Source organism: Erythrolamprus reginae, chromosome 1, assembly GCF_031021105.1.
Source record: "Erythrolamprus reginae isolate rEryReg1 chromosome 1, rEryReg1.hap1, whole genome shotgun sequence".
NCBI lineage: Eukaryota > Metazoa > Chordata > Lepidosauria > Squamata > Dipsadidae > Erythrolamprus > Erythrolamprus reginae.
The window spans coordinates 420,552,162-420,579,696 of NC_091950.1; the positions used below are offsets into that span (position 1 = coordinate 420,552,162).

Sequence of the window (27,535 nt, forward strand, 5' to 3'; positions counted from 1 at the left end):
TGTGTGTATGCTTGTTTTTTTATAATAAGGGGTTTTAGTTGTTTTATTAAATTGTATTGTTACATGCTGTTTTTTTATCATTGTTGTTAGTCGCCCCGAGTCTGCGGAGAGGGGTGGCATACAAATCCAATAAATAAATAAATAAATAAATAAATAAATAAACAAACAAACAAACAAATAAACAAATAAAAAATATTATATCTTTGTATACTACCAGTACGTACTTGACGAAGCAAACAAACAAACAAATAAAACTACAATAAATAAATAAAAATATATGATGATAAAAGTTCAGGCTGCTATAAACTCCAGCAGTGGCTATAGTTAAATACAATACAGGCAGTCCTCAACTTACAACAGTTCATTTAGTGACTGTACAAAGTTACAATGGCACTGAAAAAAGTGACTTATGACCATTTTTCACAGCTACAACCGCTGCATCATCCCCAAAATTATGTTGATTTGCATTTGGACGACGACTAACCCACATTTATGACAGTCGCTATGTCCCCAGGGTCATGTGATCCGCTTTTTCAACCTTCTGACAAGCAAAGTTAATGGGGGAGGGGGGAACTAGATTCACTTAACAACCATGTTGCTAATTTTAAAATGGCAGGGATTTGTTTAACAAAGGTGGTTAGAAAAGTCATAAAACCCATTTAGCAAATTTCTCGCTTAGCAACATAAATTCAGGGATCAATGGTGGTCGTAAGGTGATGACTATCTATACAGCTAGCGCTCGACTTATGACCAAAACTAAGCCATAAAATTTCTGTTGTTAAGTGAGACATTTGTTAAGTGTGCCTTGCGACCTCCCTTGCCAGTTGTTAAGCAAATCCCTGCAGCTGTTAAGTTAGTAACACAGTTGTTAAGTGAATCTGGCTTCCTTCATTGACAGAAGGTCGCATAACAGAATCACATGACCTTGGGACACAATGAAGGTCATAAATATGAGCCAGTTGCCAAGCATCTGAATTTTGATCACATGATCCTGGGGACGTTGCAAAGGTTGTAATTCTGAAAAATGGTCGTAAAGTCATAATTTTTCAGCGCTGCTGTAACTTTGAATGGTCACTAAACAAACTGCTGCAAGTTGAAGATTTCCTGTATACATAGAGTTGGGCTGCTAAGGTGGAACAGTGACGCGTGCTCGTCCCCATTGCTCTGAGTGCTAGCGGAGTCCAGCGCAATTATGCTACTGCACCTGAGCAGGTAGCAAAACCATGCACGGACCCACAGGCGCCCCTGTGTGGTTTTGCTACCTGCCCAGGTGCAGTAGCATAATTGCGCTGGACACCGCTAGCACTCAGAGCCACGGGGGTGAGCACACGTCACCGTTCTACCTTAGCAGCCCACTTCTGTGTATACATTCCTAGCAGCAGTGATGCAGAAAAGCAGCCAAGACACCTAAGAATGGCTCTCAAAGGCAGAGGGCAGGGATGAGGAAGGGAAAAAACAACCCAAGCAATTTGGACCGGGACTCACTGCTCACAGTCACTCACACCCTCATCACCTCGAGGTTCGACTACTGTAACGCTCTCTACATGGGGCTATCTTTGAAAAGTGTTTGGAAACTTCAGATCGTGCAGAATGCAGCTGTGAGAGCAGTCATGGGCTCCCCCAGGTATGCCCATGTCACACCAACACTCCGCAGTCTGCATTGGCTGCCGATCAATTTCCGGTCACAATTCAAAGTGTTGGTTATGACCTATAAAGCCCTTCATGGCATCGGACCAGAATATCTCCGAGACCGCCTTCTGCTGCACGAATCCCAGCGACCGATTAGGTCCCACAGAGTTGGCCTTCTCCAGGTCCCGTCAACTAAACAATGTCGGTTGGCGGGCCCCAGGGGAAGAGCCTTCGCTGTGGCGGCCCCGACTCTCTGGAACCAGCTCCCCCCAGAGATTAGAACTGCCCCTCCCCTCCTTGCCTTTCGCAAACTCCTTAAAACCCACCTTTGTCGTCAGGCATGGGGGAACTGAGATATCTCCCCCGGGCCTATATAATTTATGTATGGTATGTTTGTAGGTATGTCTGCTTAAAAATGGGTTTTTTTAAACTATTTTATATTTTAAATTGTAAATTATTAGATTTGTCAGGAATTGTTTTTATTGTGTTGTGAGCTGCCCCGAGTCTACGGAGAGGGGCGGCATACAAATCAAATCAAATCAAATCAAATCAAATAAATAAATAAATAAATAAGCAAAGAGTTATAACACGGGTGCCACCCAAATAATCCTTTTTAGACGATCGGTGGATGCAAAAGCAAAGGATTGTCTGGACGAGAGTTCAACACATTTGCATTTGAAGATCTGCTGGAGTACGGACTGTTCTCAGAAAACTAAACGGGGTCGGATCTGGCAAGAACTGGGATAGATGGAAGAACATCAGGGAATCACAGGCTATAAACTCAACAAATCCCAAGCAAACCACCCAAGGAGCTGCCAAGAAAATTAAATGGAAGTGTTCAGGAAGTCCCCAGCAGTCAAGTTCACCTCAAAGGACGCTTTGCTTAAAAAGAAAAGAAGAGATTTGCTTGGCAGGAAGCAGTTGGGGGGTGGGTGAGGGGGGGGGAGAGAAACAGAGCTTTCTGTAAATCTTTTATTTGGGCTCCCTTTGGCTTCCCCGGCTCTTAACTCCAGAGTTTGATTCAGGAGATCTCATGTCGGCACAGAAAATTCTTCGTATTTTATTACCTTCGGTATCTTTATCTTGCCTACTGGGGAAACGGGCAGCATATAAATTTAATAATTTAATTTATTTTAATGTATTAGATTTATAAGCCGCCCTTCTCCAAAATGGACTCAGGGCGGCGTACAACAATAAAAACAATGTTCAATCAATAAAACCCCAAAATTAGACACATCCATCCATCAATCATTCATCCCTTCGGGCCGATATAAAGAAATAAATAACAGTGTCTTTAGCCAGAGTGCATCTGTAACTGTGAGGGACTTTAGAAAATGAGGGGAAGAGATGCTGGCTAGCAAACAATCATGGATTGCTCTTATTGCTTGAAGGGGAGGGGGTTGTGATTTATTTCTTAGAGATCTGTTACACCGGTCAATTTGGTCCTCCTAGGATGCCCGTTTGGTATTTCTAGGGATGTTTGCATATCAAGAATTTGGCGGGACCCAGGGGAAGAGCCTTCTCTGAGGCGGCCCCGACCCTTTGGAACCAACTCCCCCAGATATCAGAGTTGCCCCCACCCTCCTTGCCTTTCGTAAGCCCACCTCTGTCGTCAGGCATGGGGGAATTGAGACTTTCCCCTCCCCCTAGGCTTATAAAATTTATGCATGGTATGTCAGTATGTATGATTGGTTTCTTAAATTGGGGTTTTTTAAATTAATTTAAATATTAGATTTGTTTACATTGTATTATTATTGTTGTTAGCCGCCCCGAGTCTACAGAGAGGGGCAGCATACAAATCTGATAGATAGATAGATAGATAGATAGATAGATAGATAGATAGATAGATAGATAGATAGATAGATAGGAATGTGCCATGTAAGCTAGCAGCTTCACTGTTAAAATTGATATTCTAGAGTAAGGGTAGTCAAAGTTGGCTCTTCTATGACATGTGGACTTCAACTCCCAGAATTCCTGAGCCAATCATGCTAGCTCAGGATTTCTGGGAGTTGAAGTCCACATGTCGTAGAAGAGCCAACTTTGCCTACCCCTGTTCTAGAGTTCCTGTGACCACAATTTTTGGAAATTGGCTATAAAAATAACTAAAACTCTTGGGACCCCTTAAAACTAGCCAAGATATTATTACATCAGCTTGTAAGGACTAGCAGAGTTGGAAGGGACCTCGGAGGTCTTCTAGTCCAACCCCCTGCTCAACCAGGAGACCCTATACCCATTATGGTGAATCTAGTGGCATGAGTGCCATACAGAACCCTCTCTGTGGGCATGCATGCCATCACCAGCTGTTTTTGGTTTCCAGCGCGCCAGATGGTCTTTGCATGTACCAGAAAGTCAAAGGCCAGCTGGCCAGCTCCGGCATGTGTGAAGCATTGGAACTCCAAAGACTGGTCTTCGGGCTTCCGGGGCTCTGGTGTGTACACGCACCGGTTCGCCATCACTGCCCTATACAATTTTAGACAAATTTCTGCCCAGTCTCTTCTTAAAAGTCTCCAGGAATGACTCACCCACAACTTCTGGGGCCAAGTAATTCCATGTATAGGATAGGACAGGATTTATTCTCCCTGCCAGGAAATTTCTCCTTAGTTCTAGATTGCTTCTCTCCTTGATTAGTTTCCATCCATTGTTTTTTCGTCCTGCCTTCCGGTACTTTGGAAAATGGGTTGACACTCCCACCCTCTTTCTTTTACTTTCCAAAGCACCATATGCAAAAAACAATGAAGCCAGTGAATGGGCTGTAGGCAGTAGATGAAATCACAGCTAAGGTTGTGGCAAATCACAATTATAAGCAAGGAACTTTTAGTCCCTATATTTATTTATTTATTTATTAGATTTGTATGCCGCCCCTCTCCGTAGACTCGGGGTGGCTCACAACACAATAAAACAGTTCATGACAAATCTAATAATTTACAATTTAAAATATTTTAAAAACCCCATTATTAAAAAGACATACCTACAAACATACCATACATAAATTATATAGGCCCGGGGGAAATATCTCAGTTCCCCCATGCCTGACGACAAAGGTGGGTTTTGAGAAGTTAAAATGTTCTCTGTGTGAATATACCTTCAGAAAGAATTATTTGGGGAAACAAGATTGACCATCGCTCTACTTTCTGCTCATGTGTGAGAGAAAGTAAAATATCAGGAAGTAGAAATGCTTACTTACCTAAGGCAGGTACTAAAGAAGAATGATTTTGTTCAAAGCGTGTGGTCATCTGATTGGTCAACACGACCTGAAAGAAGCAAAAAAGAAGAGAATCTAGGTCAAATAAATTAGTGCTGATAGTTACTGCAAAATAAAAGCAGTTAGACCAGTGTTTTTCAACCATAGCAACTTGAAGTGTGGATTCTCCAGCCAACTGTTGTGGCCCGCCAGCAGCCCGTGCAGCTGTCAGTGGATCCCGTTCAACAGAAGACCAATGTGGTGATGCACCAATGGCCTGTGCAGCTGGCACCCGAGTCGGACAGCAAGGACTCAGTGCCAGAGGCAGAGGTTCAGCCAGGGCCTTGGGAACCTCCAGCACCTCATAGCAGTGATGAGGAAGAAGCTTCTCCTCTTCTTGATGAATAAGCACGCAGAGCCTGCCAAAAGGCAGGAGTGGTTACTCCAGAGGAGGTCTCCTCGGGAGTAAGACTTGGGGATAATTGGCCACTCCCCTAGTCTACTTAAGGAAAGCAGAGGCAGTTGTAAGGCTGCAGGAAACAGTGTTGTGAAATTCATGTGTTCCTTGTGTTGCTTCCTGTCTGGAAAACCTCTGCTCTGCTTATCTGCTTTGGTTTGTTTACCGAAGTCAATTTCTAGGCATTTTGCCAAACTTGGTGAGCTATCAAAGATGAATTGTTATTCTGTAACTTAAGACTTTCTGTACTTATGCCAACTGTTAATGATGATTAATTAATAGTTGGGCGCAGCAGGTAGAGTGCTATACTGCAGGCCCCTGAAGCCGACTGTAGATCTGAAGGTCAGTGGTTCAGATCTCATCACCGGCTCAAGGTTGACTCAGCCTTCCATCCTTCCGAGGTGGGTAAAATGAGGACCCGGATTGTGGGGGAAATAGCCTAGCTCTGTTAAAAAAGTGCTATTGCTAACATACTGTAAGCCGCCCTGAGTCTAAGGAGAAGGGCGGCATAAAAATTGAATAAATAAATAAAATAATAAATAAAAGACTGCCTTTAAGTTTGTGTGTGTGGGACCTCTACTTAGTAGTCGGTTATTGATTAAAATAAGTTCGAACAAATTGTGTGTTTGATGCGTTCTTAGCTGGAGCAGAACACCAACATGGGAGTTGAGGTTCACATATCTTCAAGTTTTCAAGAATGAGAATCCCCAAGTTAGACCAGGGATCTCCAACCTTGGCAACTTTAAGATTTGTGGACCTCAACTCCCAGAATTCTGGGAGTGGAAGTCCAGAAGTCTTAAAGTTACCAAGGTTGGAGAACCCGGGGTTAGACTATAGCTCCCTTTGTCTCTGATTACTGGTCTTGCTCTCGAGGCTTATGGAGTTGGTCTTCATCAACTTTGGGAGAGCCACAATTTGCCCAGCTCTGCCACAGGAAGATGTGGAATAGCCACTTTCACTAGTAATAATTCAGATAGTCATCAACTTACAGACGTAGCTGACACCCGAGTTGGACAGTGAGGAGGCATCTGATCTGCAAGCTGCCAGCTCCAACGGTCCTTGGATGAAACCGATTATCTAGGCCCTCAACAATCAGGATTCAGGCCTGGCTACAGCATGGAAACTGCTTTAGTCACACTGATGGATGATCTCTGGCAGGCCCGGGATAGGGATTTATCCTCTATCCTGGTCCTCCTTGACATCTCAGCAGCTTTTGATACCCTCGACCATGGTATCCTTCTGCGCTGATTGGAGGGGTTGGGAGTGGGAAGCACCGTTTTACGGTGGTTCTCCTCCTACCTCTCTGGTCCGTCGCAGTCGATATTGGCAGGAGGACAGAGGTCGACCCCGAGGTCCCTCCCTTGTGGGGTTCCTCAGGGGTCGGTCCTCTCCCCCGTTTAATATTTACATGAAACCGCTGGGTGAGATCATCCAAGCATACGGGGTGAGTTACCATCAGTATACCGATGTCACTCAGTTATACATCTCCATCCCATGTCCACTCAGTGAAGCAGTGGAAGTAATGTGCTGGTGTCTGGAGGCTGTTAAGGTCTGGATGGGTGTCTACAGACTCAAACTCAACCCCAACAAGATGGAGTGGCTGTGGGTTCTCCCCCCAAGGACACTTCCATCCATCCGTCCATTACCCTGGGGGGTGAACTTCTGACCCCCTCAGAGAGGGTCCGCAACTTGGGCGTCCTCCTCGATCCACAGCTGACTTTGGAACATCATTTGTTGTCTGTGGTGAGGGGGGCGTTTGGCCAGATTCGCCTGGTGCACCAGTTGCGGCCCTATCTGGACAGGGAGTCTCTGCTCAGTCACCTATGCCCTTATCACCTCAAGGTTCGACAACTGCAATGCTCTCTACATGCAGCTACCTTTGAAGAGTGTTTGGAAACTACAAATTGTGCAAAATGCAGCCATGCGAGCAGACATGGGACTACCCAGACATATCCACATCTCTCCAACACTCTGCAGGCCACTGAAGCTGACTGTAGATCTGAAGGTTAGCGGTTCAAATCTCATCACCGGCTCAAGGTTGACTCAGCCTTCCATCCTTCCGAGGTGGGTCAAATGAGGACCCGGATTGTGGGGGCAATAGGCTGGCTCTGTTAAAAAAGTGCTATTGCTAACATGTTGTAAGCTGCCATGAATGAATGAATGAATGAATGAATGAATGAATGAATGAATGAATGAATGAATGAATGAATGAATAAATAAATACATGGCATTGGACCAGAATATCTGTAGAACTGCCTTCTGCTGCATGAGCCCCAGCAACTGGTCAGGACCCACAGAGTCGGCCTTCTCCAGGTCCCGTCAACTAGACCAGTGTTTCCCAACCTTTTTTGAGCCGCGGCACATTATTCATGTTTTCAAAATTCTGGGGAACACTGAAGGGGGGGGCGGGGGGGGGCTAAAGAAAAGTTTGGACAAAAAAAATATCTCTTCCTCCATTTCACTCTATTTCTCCCTCCCTCTTTCTCTCTCTTCCTTCCTTCCCTTCTTTCTCTCCATCCCTCTTTCTTTCTTTCTCTCTTTTTTGCTCTCTTTCTCTCTCCCTCCTTCCCTCCCTCTATGTCTTTCCCTCTCCCTCCTTCCCCCCTTTCTTTCTCTCTCTCTCTTGCTTTCTTTCCCTCTCTTTCTCTTGCTTTCTTTCTCTCATTCTCTCTCCCCTCCTTTTTCTCTCTCTCTCTTTCTCTCTCGTTCACCACGCCAGCAACCGAGAGAAAAAGAAAGAGCGAGAGAGAGCCGGAGAGAGAGTGGAGTGCGCAGCAGCCATCAGCCTCCTCGCCCTCCCAGACGTCCCCAGCGCCCGGCCTCACGCCGCCTCCCGTTAGCCCGGCCGAAAGCCACACAGTCCCGGACTCCCGGATTGCTTGCTTCTCCGGCCAGCGCGGCGCTTTCCTGGGCAGATGGCTTTGCTGACCGGAGAAGCGAGCGATCCGGGAGTCCGGGACTGTGTGGCTTTGCGCCATGAAGAGAAAACGGCAGCAGGGAAAAGTCGGCCGTTTTCTCTTCATGGCGCAAAGCCACACAGTCCCGGACTCCCGGATCGCTCGCTTCTCCGGTCAGCAAAGCCATCTGCCCAGGAAAGCGCCGCGCTGGCCGGAGAAGCGAGCGATCCGGGAGTCCGGGACTGTGTGGCTTTGCGCCATGAAGAGAAAACGGCCGACTTTTCCCTGCTGCCGTTTTCTCTTCATGGCGCAAAGCCACACAGTCCCGGACTCCCGGATCGCTCGCTTCTCCGGCCAGCGCGGCGCTTTCCTGGGCAGGTGGCTTTGCTGACCGGAGAAGCGAGCGATCCGGGAGTCTGGGACTGTGTGGCTTTGCGCCATGAAGAGAAAACGGCAGCAGGGAAAAGTCGGCCGTTTTCTCTTCATGGCGCAAAGCCACACAGTCCCGGACTCCCGGATTGCTCGCCCCAAGGCAGGAGGCGGCGGCGGAGGAGAGTGGGCGGATCGGGCGGGCAATGGGGCAGGGCGGAGAAGCCAGGGGCGCGTTTGGCCGGAGGCACCGTGGGGAGGCAGGGGCAGGGAGGTGCGGCAGTAGGTGCCTCCGGCCAAACGCGCCCCTGGCTTCTCCGCCCTGCCCCATTGCCCGCCCGATCCGCCCACTCTCCTCCGCCGCCTCTTGCCGCGGCACACCTGACGATGTCTCGCGGCACACTAGTGTGCCGCGGCACACCGGTTGGGAAACGCTGAATTAGACAATGTTGCTTGGCAGGGCTTAGGGGAAGAGTCTTCTCTGTAGGGGCCCTGGCCCTCTTGAATCAGCTCCCCCTAGAGGTTTGCCCTGGCCCCATCCTCCTTGCCTTCCGTAAGAGTCTCAAGACTCATTTATGTCACCAGGTTTGGGGCTATTAGACTTCTGCCCCTGACCAACAAAAGTTATGTGAGTTCGTGGATTGAATGGGTATGAGTGTTTTTACAGTCTTTGGGTTTTAGATTATTAATTATTGATTAGATTCAGGATGTGATATATTGTTATTTTATATGTTGTAAGCCACCCCGAGTCCTTGGAGGGGGCGACATAAAAGTCCAATCAATCAACTAACTAACTACCTAACTTCCAGAGGCAAATTGTTCCACTGATTACTTGTTCGGTCAGGAAATTCCTCCTTAGTTCTAGGTTGCTTCTCTCCTTGTTTAGTTTCCACCCATTGCTTCTTGTCCTCCTCACAGACGCTTTGGAGAATAAGTTGACTCCTTCAGATAAAAATATGGATGAAGCTGGGATGCCTCTGAATATTCTTAGCTGGGGGTTATTGCTGTAATGTACTATGTAAGGCTTTCCATCGGCATCTTGTTTAGCCAGCTTGGGAAGTAACATTTTAGGCTCACAGACTGATCTGTTAGGGCTGTTCTGTGTTGTCTTCTAACACTATCTGAGCAAAAACACATGGAGAGGCTTATTTTTAGCAGCCCAGCAATAAAAAAAGGAAAGAAAAATCCCAGCGTACATACAGAATCACAGCTTAAGGAAGAGCTATGTTACCTGGGAACAGGAAATAAGTAACATTCCAGAATATGCCTAAGCTTCATTCTGGAACAGGCTGGAAAAACCCCACCTATAAATAGCTGTAGCTCAAGCATGTCATCGTGTCATCCATTGGCGTGAAGCCAGATATATCTGCAGCATCTTCAGGCCGAGGTCAAAGGATGCAGCAACAAAGGCGATGAAAGAAATTTCTTCCACATTGTCTCTCAGCAAGACTTGATTTCTCTTCACAAGATTCCGCCTTATGTATTTATCTATAGGTCTGTCTGTCTTTTGGGTGCTTTTTCCAAAAGCAACTGGACTTTATTTTGCCTTGAAGATATTTTGCTTCTCATCCAAAAAGCTTCTTCAGTTCTATCTACCTACCTACCTAGTTCTATCTACCTACCTAGCAGTGTGGTCGGGCAGTAGGAAAAGCAAGTAGGATGCTTGGCTGCATAGCTAGAGGTATGACAAGCAGGAAGAGGGAGATTGTGATCCCATTATATAGAATGCTGGTGAGACCACATTTGGAATACTGTGTTCAGTTCTGGAGACCTCACCTACAAAAAGATATTGACAAAATTGAACGGGTCCAAAGACGTGCTACAAGAATGGTGGAAGGTCTTAAGCATAAAACGTATCAGGAAAGACTTAATGAACTCAATCTGTATAGTCTGGAGGACAGAAGGAAAAGGGGGACATGATCGAAAGATTTAAATATGTTAAAGGGTTAAATAAGGTCCAGGAGGGAAGTGTTTTTAATAGGAAAGTGAACCGAAGAACAAGGAGGTACAATCTGAGGTTAGTTGGGGGAAAGATCAAAAGCAACGTGAGAAAATATTATTTCACTGGAAGAGTAGTAGATCCTTGGAACAAACTTCCAGCAGACGTGGTTGGTAAATCCACAGTAACTGAATTTAAACATGCCTGGGATAAACATATATCCATTGTAAGATAAACTACAGGAAATAGTATAAGGGCAGACTAGATGGACCAGGAGGTCTTTTTCTGCCGTCAGTCTTCTATGTTTCTATTATTTTATAAATAACTCAAGGCAGCGAATACACACAATATTCCCCCTTCCTCCTATTTTCCCCACAACAACAACCCGGTGAGGTGGGTTGGGTTGAGTATATGTGACACCCAACTGACTTTCATTCCTAAAGTGGGACTAGCAATAGAGCCGAGGTGGCGTAGAGTGCAGTACTGTAGGCCACTAAAGCTGACTGCTAGATCTGCAGGTCAGCGGTTCAAATCTCATCACCGGCTCAAGGTCGACTCAGCCTTCCATCCTTCCGAGGGGGGTAAAATAAGGACTCGGATTGTGGGGGCAATAGGCTGGCTCTGTTAAAAAGAGCTATTGCTAACATACCGTGTTTCCCCGAAAGTAAGACAGTGTCTTACTTTCTTTTTATCCCCAAAAGCCCCACTATGTCTTACTTTCGGGGTATGTCTTATATTGGAAAAAAATTGTCGAATTTTTTGTTTTAACCATAAAATTAACATTTAGACACGGTGACGTATGGAGGGGGGCGGCGCGGAAGTGGGCAGGAGGTGGCGCTCATTAAGATCAGAGGGAGGTGGCAGACGCGGCGACGTATGGAGAGGAGGACGGTGCGGACGTGGGCAGGAGGCGGCGCGCAGCTAGATGAGAGGGAGGCGGCAATACCCCCATGTTTCCCCGAAAGTAAGACATATGTCTTACTTTCGGGGTACGGCTTATATTAGCCGAAACCCCTGAAACCCCCGATACGTCTTACAATCGGGGGTGTCTTACTATCGGGGAAACAGGGTATTGTAAGTTGCCCTGAGTCTAAGGAGAAGGGCGGCATTAAAAAAACCTCTAATAAATAAATAAATAAATAAAATAAACAGCACAGAAATTTATATATTGCTTCAGTGTTTTATAACTTCCTCTAAACGGTTTTGCCCCCAAAAAGCTGGTTCCTCATTTTATCTACCTCTGAAGCAGGGATGAGTTCCTACTGGTTCGGATCAGATTGCCTGAACCGGTAGCGACCCACTGGTGATGTCACAATGGTGTCACGGATCCAGTTTAGCAGGTGCTGATCCGTGGGTGCCATCTTTTTTAAAATTCTTTTTTCCTGAATGTTTTACTGCTTGTAAATATTTTCCTCTGCTGCTGTTTGAAAAAGGGTCCTCTTGACCTCCCCCAGATTTATATGCTAATTCCTTCACCTGAAGCACAGCTGATCGGCTCCTCAGCTGTGTTTTAGGCGGATTATAGCTACTGAACATGGGTGGAAGCAGAATTGCATTAAGGGAGGTTTGTGTGCGAACACAAAACATTGCAGTGCGAACAGGCTGATCCCATCTTGAGTCAGTAAGGATTGAACTCCTGGCTGTGGGCAGAGTTAGCCTGCAATACTGCATTCTCAACACCACACCAACACCGCTCTTCTAGAATCCTCAACCTTCTTGGCCCAAAGACACCCATCAGCTTTCACGCCAAAGGTGGAACTAGAACTTAACCATCTCCTGGCTTCTAACCTGGTGACTTAATCACTGTTTATAAAAAGAGGAGCATAGAATCTCGCTCACGTGAAGTAATTATTCCTCTCTACTGTACTTTGGTACGACCACACTTGGAATACTGTGTTCAGTTCCGGGGGGCCCAATTTAAAAAGCACATTAATAAACTAAAGCAAGTTCAAAGGAGAGTTACAAGGATGGTGAGTGGTCTGGAAACCATGTCCTGTGAGGAACGGCTAAAGGATCTAGGGATGTTTAGTCTCCAAAGGAGACGACTGAGAGGAGACTTGATAGCTGTCTACAAATATCTGAAGCGCTGTCACAGAGCAGAGGGATCAGCATTGTTCTCATTAGCACATGGAAGGACTAGAAACAATGGGATGAAACTGTAAGGGAGAAGATTTAGATTAGATATTAGAAAAAAATTTCTAACAGTAAGGGTGATAAACCAGTGGAACAGTTTGCCACAGGAGGTGGTGGGCTCGCCTTCCCTGGAGGTCTTCAAACAGAGACTGGACAGTCATCTTTCTGGGATGCTTTAGTGAATCCTGCATTGAGCAGGGGGTTAGACCCGATGACCCTGGAGGTCCCTTCCAATTCTATGATTCTATGAAAAGACAATGACCATTAAAAGGCATGACATCCTTAACCCACTTAAAACACGTACAATATGAGCTTTAGAAGAACAAAGGAAGAGATGGATTTGCATTATGTCAAGCTATTGTTTGTTGAATCATGCGCAGTTGAATAAATAACTGGTTTTAATCTATTAAGATAGAAATTATGGCTTAACCACTATTGATATGTTTATATAACATGTTAAAAAAAATATTGCAGTGTTAGCACGCTGAGTTTTCTGTTTGAGTGTTTAGTCACTACGAGTGTCACAAAAGTATACTGGTAGTCCTCGACTTACAACAGTTTATTGACTGAAGTTACAATGGCTCTGAAAAAAAGTAATTTATGACCATTTTTGTCATTTACAATCTTTGCAGTGTCCTCGTGGTCAAGTGATCAAAATTCAGACACTTGGCAACGGACTGAAATCTACGACCACTGCAGTGTCTCAGGATCATGCGATCCCTTTTTGCGACCTTCTGACAAGAAGGTGCAATGGGGAAACCAGATTTATTTAACAACCGTCTTACTAATTTAACAAATGCAGCGATGCACTGAACAACTGTAGCAAGAAAGGTAGTAAAATAGGTGTAAATTCACTTAATGTTTCACTTAACAATGGAAAGTATGGGCTCAATTGAGGTCATAAGTCGAGGGCAACCTGTACCATTTACTGGCTTAGCCACAAATCTCCAGTTTTCTTCAAACTTACAGATAACGTATGGTCATTTGCAATGCATATCAATTGTTGGGCCAGGCCATTCAAAAGCCTCGTTCGCAGCGAGAGGTCTTCAAAGTCTTGGCGGAAAGGAAAAGCAATTCCATCAATCACAATCAACTGTACCTAATGATCGGATATAAAACAGAGAGAGCGTTTCATTCCCACAGAAATCTGTATCAGAAAAGCTGCGATGCCTGTAAATAAAATTATTCCCCCCCCCAAGGGATCCCTCATTATTAATCAAAGGGCTACTTGTCATGTTATGGTTGAGGAAAATGAAGTATAGATTAATCTGAAAGGGATTAACCCTTTGCCTCCTTTGAGTTGTTCTTCTATTTATAGAATTTCAAGTTATAAAACCATGATGACTCTCACAGGAAATGGCTGCAATTTATTCTCCATCAGATGTTTAAAAAAACAACAAATAACAAGAACAGTAGCATCTTAATAAGCCTCCCACGATCCTCAGATGTTCTGACTGTTATTGTGCATTGGAATGACCTGGAAATGAGAAGAGGTCGGGGTATTAGATCAGAACAGATACTGAGGTTTGTTACTAGATAATCTTGAATTTGAGGATTCTCCTTGGGAAAAAAACCTTTATGCAAATAGGTGATTTGTTTTAGAAAATTTTCAATTTGCATGAGAAAAAAATATCAGTCATATTACTGATGATATAGAATTCTATTTTAAAAATCCAGCTGTTTATCATCCAGTTCTGAGTTCCCATAATAAACGCAGCTCAAGATTGACTCAGCCTTCCATCCTTCCAAGGCCGGTAAAATAAGTATCCAGATTGTGGGGGGCAAGAGGCTAACTCTGTAAACTGCTTAGAGAAGGCTGGAAAGGACTAGTATGGAGCAGTACATAAGTCTAAGTGCTCTTGCGACGTATGTATTATTTATTAAATTCATACGCCACTCATCTCACTTTGAGAATGAGGGGCTTACAATGGAATAAAAAGCTTTGGACCAGAATACCTCCGGAACCGCCTTCTACCGCACGAATCCCAGTGGCCGATAAGGTCCCACAGAGTTGGCCTTCTCCGGGTCCCATCGACCAAACAATGTCGTTTGGCGGCCCCGGCCCTCTGAAATCAACTCCCCCAGGAGATTAGAATGGCCCCCACCCTCCTTGTCTTTCACAAATTACTTAAGACCCACCTATATCGCCTGGCATGGGGGAACTGAGACATCTTCCCCAGGCTTTTATATTTTATGTTTGGTAGGTATGTGTCGTATGGTTTTAACTGCTGGCGTTTTTATTTTATTTTTTTATTTCAATATTAGATTTGTTTCAATGTTACATTGTTTTATTACTGTTGTGAGCCGCCCCAAGTCTTCGGAGAGGGGCGGCATACAAATCAAATAAATTATTAATTATTAAATTATTATTAAAGGTTTCCATGTTCAGTCATGTATGACTCTAGGGCGCAGTGTTCATCACCATTTCTTGTAGTCATGTGGCCAGCATTTATTTATTTATTTATTCATTCATTCGTTCATTCAATTTTTATGCCGCCCTTCTCCTTAGACTCAGGGCGGCTTACAACATGTTAGCAATAGCACTTTTTAACAGAGCCAGCCTATTGCCCCCACAATCTGGGTCCTCATTTTACCCCCCTCGGAAGGATGGAAAGCTTAGTCAACCTTGAGCCGGTGATGAGATTTGAACCGCTGACCTTCTGATCTACAGTCAGCTTCAGTGGCCTGCAGTACAGCACTCTACCTGCTGCGCCAACCCTGCATACATCACACTGCAATGCAGATATCACAATGCAGATATCACAATGCAATGCAGAGCATGGGGAGAAATACAGACTTGCTGTGAGCTTCCCGCCAAAGTGGTACCTATTTTTCCACTCGCATTTGCATGGTTTCAAACTGCTAGGTGGGCAGCAGAAAACAGGAATGTAAAATACAATAATGAAATGAAACCAATTAAAATGACAATCGTTAAAAAGAAAAAAAAGTAAACAACTGAATTCTACAGTCATTGGGCAAGGCACCGCCCGTCAGCTTCCCATAACCAATGTCAGTGGGAAAGCCAGCAAGCCACATCTGTTGGTGGGGCAGGGAGCAGGGAGGGGACTGGACGTATAAACCATGTCCACTTTCTAGAAAACAGAGAAAATGGACAGCCATGTTATTATAAGTCAAAGAACCCGGAAAAATTTAGTCGAGGGAAAATAATTTATCATTTTCATTTCTTGCAGTGGCATGGTTGAGAGGACGAAAAGGATAGAAGTCTCAAACCTCCTCTCCCAGAAATGTTCTTGAAAATATACACCCCAGTTCTGCCTCCTACTAGGAGCAGCAGGATAATTCTTGCTGCCATTGAAAGGGGATGCTTTTGCTTGGCATCCTCCCCTTTATCCTCTGCACCTAAAACTCTGTGGGCTTACTAACTAGTAGGGGCTTGTTAGAATAAACGTTACCTCTGTGCTGGATTGTTATTTGTGAAAATCTTTCTTCCTGCAAATTCCAAGAACCTTGCCGTAGTTCTCCCTTTCTCCCCCTGCCTGATTTCATCAAGCGAATTCTTGCATCTTCCCCCACACCCCCAGAAGTGCCGGCAGTTTCCAAGAGAACAAATGTTTTCCCATCTGGACCGCAAGGGCTTCTGGGGGAATCTCTCTTAGGAGCTCTGTATTAAACTAATGATTTCTTTTCAGGAACATTCTGTCAGAAGGATCTGTAACATACAGGTAGTCCTCACTTAACCATCGTTCGTTGAGAGACTACTGGAACTTATCATGATGCTTAACAAGTGATGCTTATGACTGATCCTCAAAGCCAGGGGTCTTCAAACTTGGCAACTTTAAGACTTGTGGACTTCAACTCCCAGAATTCTGGCTGGAGAATTCTGGGAGTTGAAGTCCATAAGTCTTAAAGTTGCCAAGTTTGAGGACCCTTGCTTAAAGCTCTGGCAGTCAAAATGTCCCTGCGGTCAGCAACCAGCCCGGTTTTCCAATCTTCACAACATCCTACCATCGATTGCCATCTGCAACCTCCCTACTGGTTTCCCACAAACAAGTCAATGGGGAAGCTGGTAGGAAGTCAGACATTGTGATCACATGAGGTCCTTGCTTAATGATGGCAGGGTGGATTTGATTTAAAGCAAGTCAATTTAAATCATGATTAAAATTATTAGTAAAAAGGCTTAATTTAAATCTATTTAAATCACCAAGTCTCAATACTGCAGAATATACAGCCTCACTCTACATAAGCTCCATTTCATACTGAACAATCTAAATTATTAATGTATCTTAAATAGAAAATTATATTTAGATAGATTTTTATTCCAAAAGCATTTTATTAAAATAAATTTGATAAAAATAAAAAATCTTATTTTTTAAAAAAAAATATATCATTTTTAATTTTTTTTAAAAAAGAGTCATCGATTCATAAACATTTTTGAAAAACAGTGCTCTGTCAGGATAACATTTACATTGCCAAAGAGAAGTTGATAGTAAATCTTAACATACAAGATAATAATAATAATAATAATAATTATTATTATTATTATTATTATTATCATTACCAAAAAAAATTCTTCTTACAGATTTCTTAGCAGATTTCTTCTTACATTATCTTATTTACATTTTTATCCACCCTGAACAACAGTAACTAGGGAATGCCAGAGTTGCCATTGCTAAGGGATTAAGTCATGTAACAACTGCACTTTAGTGGCAAGCATTCGAATAATCATCAAGTGAGGACTACCTGTACAGTGGTACCTCTACCTAAGAACGCCTCTACTTATGAACTTTTCTAGATAAGAACCGGGTGTTCAATTTTTTTTTTGCCTCTTCTGAAGAACCATTTTCTACTTACAAACCCAAACCTCCAAAACTGTAACCGGAAAAGGCGGGGAGAAGCCCCCATGGGGTCTCTCTAGGAATCTCCTCGGAGGAAACAGGGCCTCCACCCTCCCTGTGGTTTCCCCAATCGCAGGCATTATTTGCTTTTACATTGATTCCTATGGGAAAAATTGCTTCTTCTTACAAACTTTTCTACTTAAGAACCTGGTCATGGAACGAATTAAGTTCGTAAGTAGAGGTACCACTGTATACTCTTACAAATTCTATAGAATACTAGAAAGGAAAGCAAATCTTACTTATTTTTAAATGGGGGGGTGGAGTGACTATGCAAATCTGAAGAAAATGGAAAGGAGCTGCAAATTGCTGCAGATAGTCCTTGAGTTAAAATCATTTGTTCAGCCACCGATTGAAGATAACGGGGAAAAGTTACTTATGACCATTTTTGACACTTGTATTACAGCATTCCCTTGATTGCGTGATTAAAATTTGAACTCTTGACATATTTATGACGATTATTGCCCCGGCATCATATGAAAGCCGTTACTAACTTAACATCTGCAGTCATTCACTTAACTATTAGGGCAACAAAGTAGGTAAAATATGGCAAAACCCAAGCCTTAACAACTGTTTCGCTTAGCAACAGAAAGTTTGCTCTTAATTCTGGTCGTAAGTCAAGGACTACCTCTACTGCCACTCTAATACATTCTCTTTCCCCCTCTGGGGAACGCACTTCCTTTTGGTCCTTACCTTTGGGTGTCCAGAGAGAAAATCTGGGAGGAGGTAAACCTGTGCCAGCAGCTCCATATAGTCATGGCAACGGAAGTAATAAATATGGGAAAGAATATTTTCAAGAGAGAAAGTCTCCAAGGCTATTTGATGATCTGAAGAAAAAAAGGGGAAGAAAAAAATCCCAATAAAAACCTGTACTGAATTTATTGTTTATTCCTCATCCTTCTTTTTCTGACTTCAGAGACAGAGGCTGATGACAGAGCAAGGTTATGGGGAATAATCATTCTCTTCCAGAGATAGCGTGTGGTAGTCTTTTGTAATAATAAATCACATCATCATATAATTAATCATAATAGCATATACTATGACAGACAGATGACCATATTTAAATTATCATATATAAATATAATATATAAGTATTAAGAATGTCTTGTTGCATGACAAGAGGAAAAGTGTCGGGAGCAGAAGAAAATACCTGTACAAAACCTATTTGCGGTCCCCAAATTTTCTTTACTGTCTCATTGCATAATTTTGCATAAAATCAGAATTTTGTCAAATGTTTTTCCAAGCTGTGAATGTTTCCAAGAGACTTGCGTTTTGGTTAAATTCAGATTGCTGTTAAATCTCTAATGAATTCTGCTTGTGAAATGAAACCAATCAATGTAATTTAGTTTCTCATGGAATGCTGCCCAAAGTCAGAAGATATTATGGGGAATTTTTATTTATTTCTTCACGTATTTGTTTCCCGCCTTTATTATTTTCACAAATAACTCAAGGCAGCAAAGATCCCCAACACACTTTCCTCCTCCTATTTTCCCCACAACAGCAACTGTGTGAAGTGGGTTGGGCTGAGAGGAACTGGTGGTCGCCCTGCTAGTTTTTGTGGCTAAGGCAGGATTTGAACTCATCAATTCCGGTTTTCTAGCCCGCTGCCTTAACCACTAGACTAGTGATGGCGAACCTATGGCACAGATGCCACAGGTTGCACTAGCTCAGCTCCAATGTGAATGTGTGTGCCGGCCAGCTGATCTTTGGCTCGCACAGAGGCTCTTGGAGGGTGTTTTTGGCTTCCAGAGAACCTCTGGGGAGATGGGGGAGGGCGTTTTTATCCTCCCCCGGCTCCGGGGAAGCCTTTGGAGGGTGAAACACAAGCCTACTGGGCTCACCAGAAGTTGGGAAACAGGCCGTTTCTAGCCTCCAAAGGGCCTCTGGGGGGGCAGGGAAAACTGTTTTCGCCCTCCCCAGGCATTGAATTATGGGTGTGGGCACTCGTGCATGTGCGATAAACTAAGCATTCCCACCAGTTTTCTAATATTATTCTGCTATTAGATCTGTGTCTTTATTTTTTCACCCACCTTATGAATCAGCCCTTCCAGAAGTGTACTTAAAAAGCAAGTCTTGAAATGCAACAAACCCCCCCCCCCCCCAAAAGCAATTTTTGCAAAATCTGGCAAAGAATCTATTTCTGAGCTTTTTCTCTTTATGTGTCTTTAGCATCTTATGTGCTTCGGTTGGGCATAAAAATGTCTAGGTTTAGTCCTCAATGGCCCTTCTCTTATTCCAAATTTAGGAATGCCCATTGGTTTATTACTGTCAGTGTTTCTCAATCTCGGCCACTTGAAGATGTGCAGAGTTGGTCCACCTATCTTCAAGTAGCCAAGTTTGAGAAACACTGATTACTGTAATCTAATTCTGCATGAATAAAACATTCTGCCTCAATGCCGCATACATTTCCTTCCTATGTTTGAATAAATATTGAACGGGTCTATGATGGTTAAGGAAATAACCGGAACCGTTTGAATGAGTAGCCAGGAAAAAAGCACTCTTTGCATGAAAGCAAATATAGTTTGGCAATTAACCTTCTTCTGGGTGCACTTCAGCAATAAGCTGACAGTGATGAATGCAGGCTTCTGCTATATCCACAACTCGATCAACCATAAAGCTCCCCTCGGTATCTATGAATATAGCTTCTGCAGCCAGTCCACCAAAGCATTCTGGAATTTGCACATCCACCACTAGCTGCATGCTGGAAAGAAGGAGAATGATAATAAAACATCAACGGAGAAAGGTTATTAAAAATTGACTCACGGCTGTACTACCCTGATGGCTAAAAACACAAATGGTCAGCAAAGCCTTGTAACAGAAGTTAAAAAGCACAATGAAAAACAGGAGATTGCAATGATGAATGGTTGCAGGAACTAGGTATGTTTAGTACTAGGGCTGACATGATAGGAATTTTCCAATACTTGAGGGGCTGTGATAGAGAAGAGGGGATCAACCTATTCTCCAAAGCACCTGAGGGCAGGGCAAGAAGAGCATTAAAGAGAGTTTCAAACTAGAATTAAGGAAAAATTTTGTGACAGTGAGAACAATTAACTTCCCTTTAAAAGACATGCGTGCTCCATCAATGGAGATTTGTAAGAAGAGATAACCATTTGCCTGGAATCGTAAAAGGTCTTCTCCTTGAGTAGGGGGTTCAACTAGAAGACTTCTGAGGTCCCTCCTAGCTGTTATTCTATATTCTAATTATAAAGACCAACAAATTAATAACAAAGGTACAACAACCAGCCTTAGAATTGATAGTGAAAGTATCTCAGTGTTAAATAGTGCCCTCCTTTTAAAAGCAACCATCAACAATAAAGGAATAAGGAGTCAAGTAATATGCTGTAGACAAGAACTTTTGTGGACTAGCAATGAAGGTCTTGGAAAATACATTCAGAAGCCATAATGTGTTCGTACCTACAAAGATCAGAACTTTACAAGCTACGGTAAACTCAAATTATCCTACCGTAGACACAGTTATGCAATGATTTATCCATGTGGAGAAGCCTCTAGTGCCGGGAAAGGTGGAAAGAAAGAGAAGATGACCAGGACTCAGTTACAGTGGGGATGAGTGGTGCATTGTTTGAAGATCTGAAAAACAGATCATCATAGAAAATATACACTGTTCAAAAAAAATAAAGGGAACACTTAAACAACACAATATAACTTCAAGTAAATCAAACTTCTGTGAAATCAAACTGTCCACTTAGGAAGCAACACTGATTGACAATCAATTTCACATGCTGTTGTGGACATTCAACTTTGTACAGAACAAAGTATTCAATGAGGATATTTCATTCATTCAGATCTAGGATGTGTTTTTTGAGTGTTCCCTTTATTTTTTGAGCAGTACAGTATATATATTTATCTATGTGGTTACTAAGAGTCAACCTAATGGTGCATGATCAATCCATCCTTAACTGTAAAGAAATCAATCTTTCATCTGTCAAGGGTCATATTGAATGGGAAACACCATCACTCCAAGTTCTGTGGTGAGGAACTTTTAAGATTTGTGGTCTGAGGGTGAGGAAGAAGCAGAAGGAGTTAGGTGTCTATGGAGATTCTCAGTCATCCAGGTCATGGTTGTCCCAAAGATGCTTTTTTCAAGAGGCAACTGGACTTTCTGGTTTGTTCATTTTTGAAGATGTTTTGCTTCTCATCCAAGAAGCTTCTTCAGCTGATTGCAAAGTGGTCACTTCCATTCTTTTAGCAGGTGGCTAAGATCTCCTGGAGATTTATCTGTGTCATCAGCAAGGAGTATAAATCCTTCGATTCCCCACCATCCATTTAGAGGTAAAGAAACTTCTTGGATGAGAAGCAAAACATCTTCAAAAAACCCTCCAGAAAGTTTGATGGCCTCTTGAAAAAAAGCACCTTTGGGACAGAAGTAATTGGACTTTACTCCTGGTGACTGCCTAGATAAGACCCTACAGTTGTCTTGGCAACATTTCTGGGTAGTAGTGGTTTGTCAGTTCCTTCTTCTTACACCTGAGACTTATCAGCCCAAAGTCATCTAACTGGCCTTATGTCTAACCCAGGACCACAAGTCAATCATCCAGTTTTTATCTAGGTGCCTTTCACTGCTACACCGTATAAATGGGTCTGGGGTCCTTGATGCTCTCTAAGCGCGGTTGTTTTTTTGCAGATATTTAAGTAAGATGTTCATTATCCAAGCTATGTAACATCGGTGCTAGTCCACTATTTCAACTATGAGCTATCCCCTTATTTCAACCTTGACATACAAATATTAACTTTACAGTTAAGATTGTATATTTTGAACTCCCATTAATTGCAATAAGACCTCAATGTCAGGGCGTATGAACAAGCCTGAGGCCATGACTACAAACTATGAGCAATAAAATCAACGCAACCAAGTCCCCAAAGCATATGCATCATTCATAGACACATGATTTGTTTAACAGGATGTAGCTTAACATGGTTTGAACTAGGAAAAAGTTACTTCATCCATTTTATGGCTTGAGATGAACCTTGCCATTTTGCAAATGAACAAGATTGCAATGCATTTTAAGTAATCGACTCGGGTTTATTTCTTTCCAGAACAGCTTCATCACACAAAATACTCCTACGTTACTCAGTGGGGTTGTGCAGAGCTTTGGAAATAATTCAGAAAAGGTGTTCCAGAGTGTGTAGGAGTGGTTTCCCTGAGAGTCTGCCGTTGCTCCTTGCTTTAAAGAATTGCAGAGAGGTGCTACCTTTTCTGCAAAATTATTTCCAAAGCCTTGCAGCACCTTATTATTCAGCAGTTTATGCAATCCAATATATTTATAATAGCAAGGCTCACATACATAATTTTATTGTGATGGGAACAAACCTCATTCCAGATTTCAACACCTCCCTCTCTCATTCTGGCCCAGCTATAAGAACAGAAGCCTTTCCTTCTGTTTCAATTAAGCAATTTAGTCTTACATCTGAAACTTAGACGGAGAGTGATCCTAAACTACAACAAAACGTGACACAAACCCTGGTTAAGAATAACTGTACTATGCAAGATTAAAAATCCCCTTTTACTGCTGCATGGATGAGGAAAATGGGAGTGTTTCTGATATATTTTACCGGGACAAACTATAGCATCATCTGGAGCAGGGACAGGCAAAGCTGGCTGTTCTATGACATGTGGACTTCAACTCCCAGAATTCCTGAGCTAGCATTATTGGCTTGGGAATTCTGGGACTTGGAGTCCACAAGAGCCAACTTTGCCTACCCCTGATCTGAAGGACCTCAGCATAGTTATTAAAAACATTTAGCAACAAAGCTAGAAAAAGCCAGTAGAGGGGATGTTGTATACTGTGGGGCTCACAAAATAAGGTATGTAATGGGAAAAAGGGGAACAGGATTTTTACAAAAGCATTGTTACAGAATTAGAACAGACACTTTCCTTGGGAAGGTATTCTACATCTCAGGTTTACATTTCATGTTGAGACTTCAGAAAGAGTACAGAGAAGAGAAGCAAAGATGATTAAGGGACTGGAGGTTAAAACTGATGAAGAACAGCTTCAGGAATAGGGTATGCCTAGTCTGACAAAGGGAAGGACCAGGAGTGACAGCCTAGCTATATTCTAATTTCTACAAAGAAGAGGATGGGGGGGATGTCAACCTATTCTCCAAATCATGTTTTTTGATGGTTTTTAAATTGTTGTGCGCCGCCCAGAGTCCAGAAGGAGTTGGGCGGCTTAGAAATCTAACAAAGAAACTAATCGAGAAGAGATTCACTTAAAAATAAGGAGAAATTTCCTGACAGTGAGAACAATTAATCAGCGGAGTGGAGATTCTTAAAAAGAGCTTCGGACAGTCATTTGTCTGAAATGGTGTATGGCAGTGATGGCGAACCTATGGCACAGGTGCCACAGGTGGCACGCGGAGCCATATCTGCTGGCACATGAGCCATTGCCCTAGCTCAGTTCCAACATGGAAGTATGTGCCGGCCAGCTGATTTTTGGCTCCCATAGAGGCTCTGAGAGAGCATTTTTAGCTTCCAGGGAGCCTCCACGGGGATGGAGGAGGGAGTTTTTAACCTCCCCCGGCGCCCCAGCTCCAGGGAAGCCTTTGCAGCGTGAAACATGAACCTGCTGGGCCTACCAGAAGTTGGGAAACAGTCCGTTTCCAGCCTCCAGAGGGCCTCCAGGGGTGGGGGGGAAGCTGCTTGCACCCTTTCCAGGCATTGAATTACGGGTGTGGGCACTTGCGCCTGTGCAATAGCGCACGCGCACGCTCTTTCAGCACCCAAGGAAAAAAAGGTTCGCCATCATCGGTATCTGGTCTCCTACTTGAGCAGAAAGTTGGATTAGGAGACCTCCAAGGTCCCTTCCAATCTTCTTGTTCTTATTTTAAGAATCTGTTTACGTCAGAAGAATTTTATGACAGTAATCTATCCTCATGAATGAATCCTAGAAAGAAACAGGATTGCCCCTAATTACCGTATGCAGCCAAAGATTAGGGCCAAGAAAACTGAACACAGTGGAGCAGCAGGAACCAGGATGAGGGCTCTTGCAGGACACTATAACAGAGATCAGTAGGTGAAATTTGAAACTCCTGAACTCTTTACACCAATACACAGAGTACAGAAAAGAAACAGGGAAATTTTAAACCAGGAAGACAAATATATTTAGGTGAACATCTAGTCTGCCCTTATACTATAAAGGAAATGGACAAACCAGCTGGGATTGAAAAAAGGAAGTTTAGATGTGTTTTGACAAACATGTTTTTTGATCCAAACAAATATCATTTTTTCACTGCATTGAATGGGCTGTAGGGAAAGTTTCCCAAGGTTATTAAGCTGCAGTGCCTCCTGTACAGAAGGAAAGAAATAATGGTTAGGAAATGATTACTGTTCCTGAGTACCTAGAAAGGTTTGGCAACTTGGCACATCAAAATCACCGCCATGAGAATCACTTACACTCAAAACTGGAAAAGTCAGACACTCCGTCAGAAAGGCAAATAATAGAAAAAATCTACAGGTGTGCGGAGATGGATGAGATGACGAGACATTAAGGGCACGAAAGTAGATGGAACAAACAAACTATGGGATAAATGGTACAACTGGATTGAGAATAGAATAATTCAAAGAGATGATGAGAAACTAAAACATACTTAGATGACAACAGATGAAGTACATAAATACTAATGTTTAATAACATAAACTCATTTTACTTTTTCATTGATGAAAGTAACTAACCCAATATGAAAATGTTGCATACTGATTCAGAAATGGGTTAGGGTCTGCATGTGTATATATTTTCTCTTTTTATTATATTTGAAAACCTAAATAAAAGTTTTTTTAAAAAATTACTTTAAAAAAAAATCTAACGTGCGCTTCTATAAAATCAGTGTGCATTTCTGTTTTAGGAAGCATGTCAAAATGTACACTTGGCAATCCAGATTTCCTGGGAGAGGTGTTGAAATTTGTGGCCTAAGATATGTACGGTATGTGTTGGCCTTAGGTGCTGTATTTCTGTAGGATGTAAGATGGGAATTGATGATTGTGGTGAAAGTCGCACAAATGTTTATCAGAATGTGCTTAATTCTTGGGCTTATTTATTCTTCTGTTGCTACGATATGGTTCCATTCGGTTTTATTTCCAATGAAGCAGAGTTGCAGTGCATGGTCTTGTATGCGTTACTCCTGCAAGTAACTTCCAAAGGAGCTGCACAGGCTTTGCAAAAGATACAACTGATGCAAAGCAAAATAATAATAATCATTTTTAAAAGCTTAGTTTATGTATGCCTTTTTAAAATAATGGGTTTTTAGATATTTTTAAATAGAAACATAGAAGTCTGACGGCAGAAAAAGACCTCCTGGTCTATCTAGTCTGCCCTTATACTATTTTCTGTATTTTATCATAGGATGGATATACTGTATGTTTATCCCAGGCATGTTTAAATTCAGTTACTGTGGATTGCCCAGCTGGGTTTCAGATATGGCATCAACCTCGACCCCAGGGAAGGGGGGGAGGAGTGGCTATTATAGCCAGGGAGAGCCTTTGCCTGCGTGGACTCATTGCTCCGGAAATTGCGGGTTGCGAGTCACTCTTGATGAGGTTGGACTTAGGGGTTCAGGTGGGCTTATTTCTCACGTACCTGCCTCCCAGCTGCGTGTCAAAAGCCCTGCCTGTGCTACTCGAGGAGGTAGCCGGGTTGGCGGTGGAGTTCCCCAGACTTATTGTCTTGGGGGACTTCAACCTGCCGTCACTCGGCGAAACCTCGGGGTTGGCACAGGAGTTCATGGCCACCATGACAGCCATGGACCTGACTCAAGTAGTACGGGGTCCAACTCATGAGGGGGGGCACGCACCTGACATGGTATTCCTTTCCGAGCAATTGAGTAATGGTCTGAGACTAAGGGGCTTAGAAGCAGTGCCTTTGTCATGGTCAGACCATTTTCTACTACGGCTTAACTTCCTGGCTCCAATCCTTCCCCGCAGGGAGGCGGAACCAATGAAGATGTTCCGCCCCAGACGCCTAATGGATCCAGAGGGTTTCCAGACGGCGCTTGGGGTTATTCCAGAGGCACTCATCCACAGTTCGGCAGAGTCTCTTGCGGAGGCCTGGAATACGGCTGCTGCGGAGGCTCTTGACCGGATTGCGCCTTTGCGACCTCTCCGTGGCGCTAGACCCCGTAGAGCTCCATGGTTCAACGAGGAGCTCCGGGAGTTGAAACGCCAAAAGAGACGTCTAGAGAAGCGATGGAGGAAGAGTAGGTCTGAATCTGATCGAACACTTGTAAGAGCTTTTATTAAGACTTACAAAGTGGCGCTCAAGGCGGCAAGATGCGCGTACCATGCCGCCTTGATTGCATCAGCGGAATCCCGCCCGGCCGCTCTGTTTAGGGTGACCCGCTCCCTTCTTAATCAGGGGGGAGTTGGGGAGCCCTTGCAGAGTAGTGCCGAGGAGTTTAACACGTTTTTCGCTGATAAAGTCGCTCAGATCCGGGCCGACCTCGACTCCAATTGTAAAACAGAGTCGACTGACAACGAGTCAGTCGAGGTGACTGGGGCACGTACTTGTCCACCTGTCTGGGAAGAGTTTGATCTGGTGACACCTGATGAAGTGGACAAGGCCATTGGAGCTGTGAGTTCTGCCACCTGTTTACTGGATCCGTGTCCCTCCTGGTTGGTTTCGGCCAGCAGGGAGGTGACACGGAGCTGGGCCCAGGAGATTACCAACGCTTCCTTGGGGAGGGGAGTTTTTCCATCACTCTATAAAGAAGCGCTTGTGCGCCCCCTCCTCAAGAAGCCTTCCCTGGACCCAGCAGTACTTAACAACTATCGTCCAGTCTCCAACCTTCCCTTCATGGGGAAGGTTGTCGAGAAGGTGGTGGCACTCCAGCTCCAGCGGTCCTTGGAAGAAGCCGATTATCTTGGTCCCCGGCAGTCGGGCTTCAGGCCCGGTTACAGCACGGAAACCGCTTTGGTCGCGTTGATGGATGATCTCTGGCGGGCCCGGGACAGGGGTTTATCCTCTGTCCTGGTGCTCCTCGACCTCTCAGCGGCTTTCGATACCATCGACCATGGTATCCTTCTGCACCGGTTGGAGGGGTTGGGGGTGGGAGGCACTGTGCTTCAGT

General features: G+C 43.7%; 1 protein-coding gene across 1 annotated transcript in view; it reads right to left on the bottom strand.

The window, feature by feature from the left end:
• Nucleotides 1-27,535, bottom strand: part of RAD51C (RAD51 paralog C) — a 74,550-nt gene that overhangs the window by 37,304 nt on the left and 9,711 nt on the right. The window contains exons 3-6 of the mRNA XM_070742689.1: nt 19,993-20,159; nt 18,152-18,285; nt 13,573-13,704; nt 4,814-4,880 (exon numbers count right to left, since the gene is read on the bottom strand). Coding sequence (XP_070598790.1) covers nt 4,814-4,880; nt 13,573-13,704; nt 18,152-18,285; nt 19,993-20,159 — 500 coding nt within the window. The remainder of the gene's footprint in view (nt 1-4,813; nt 4,881-13,572; nt 13,705-18,151; nt 18,286-19,992; nt 20,160-27,535) is intronic.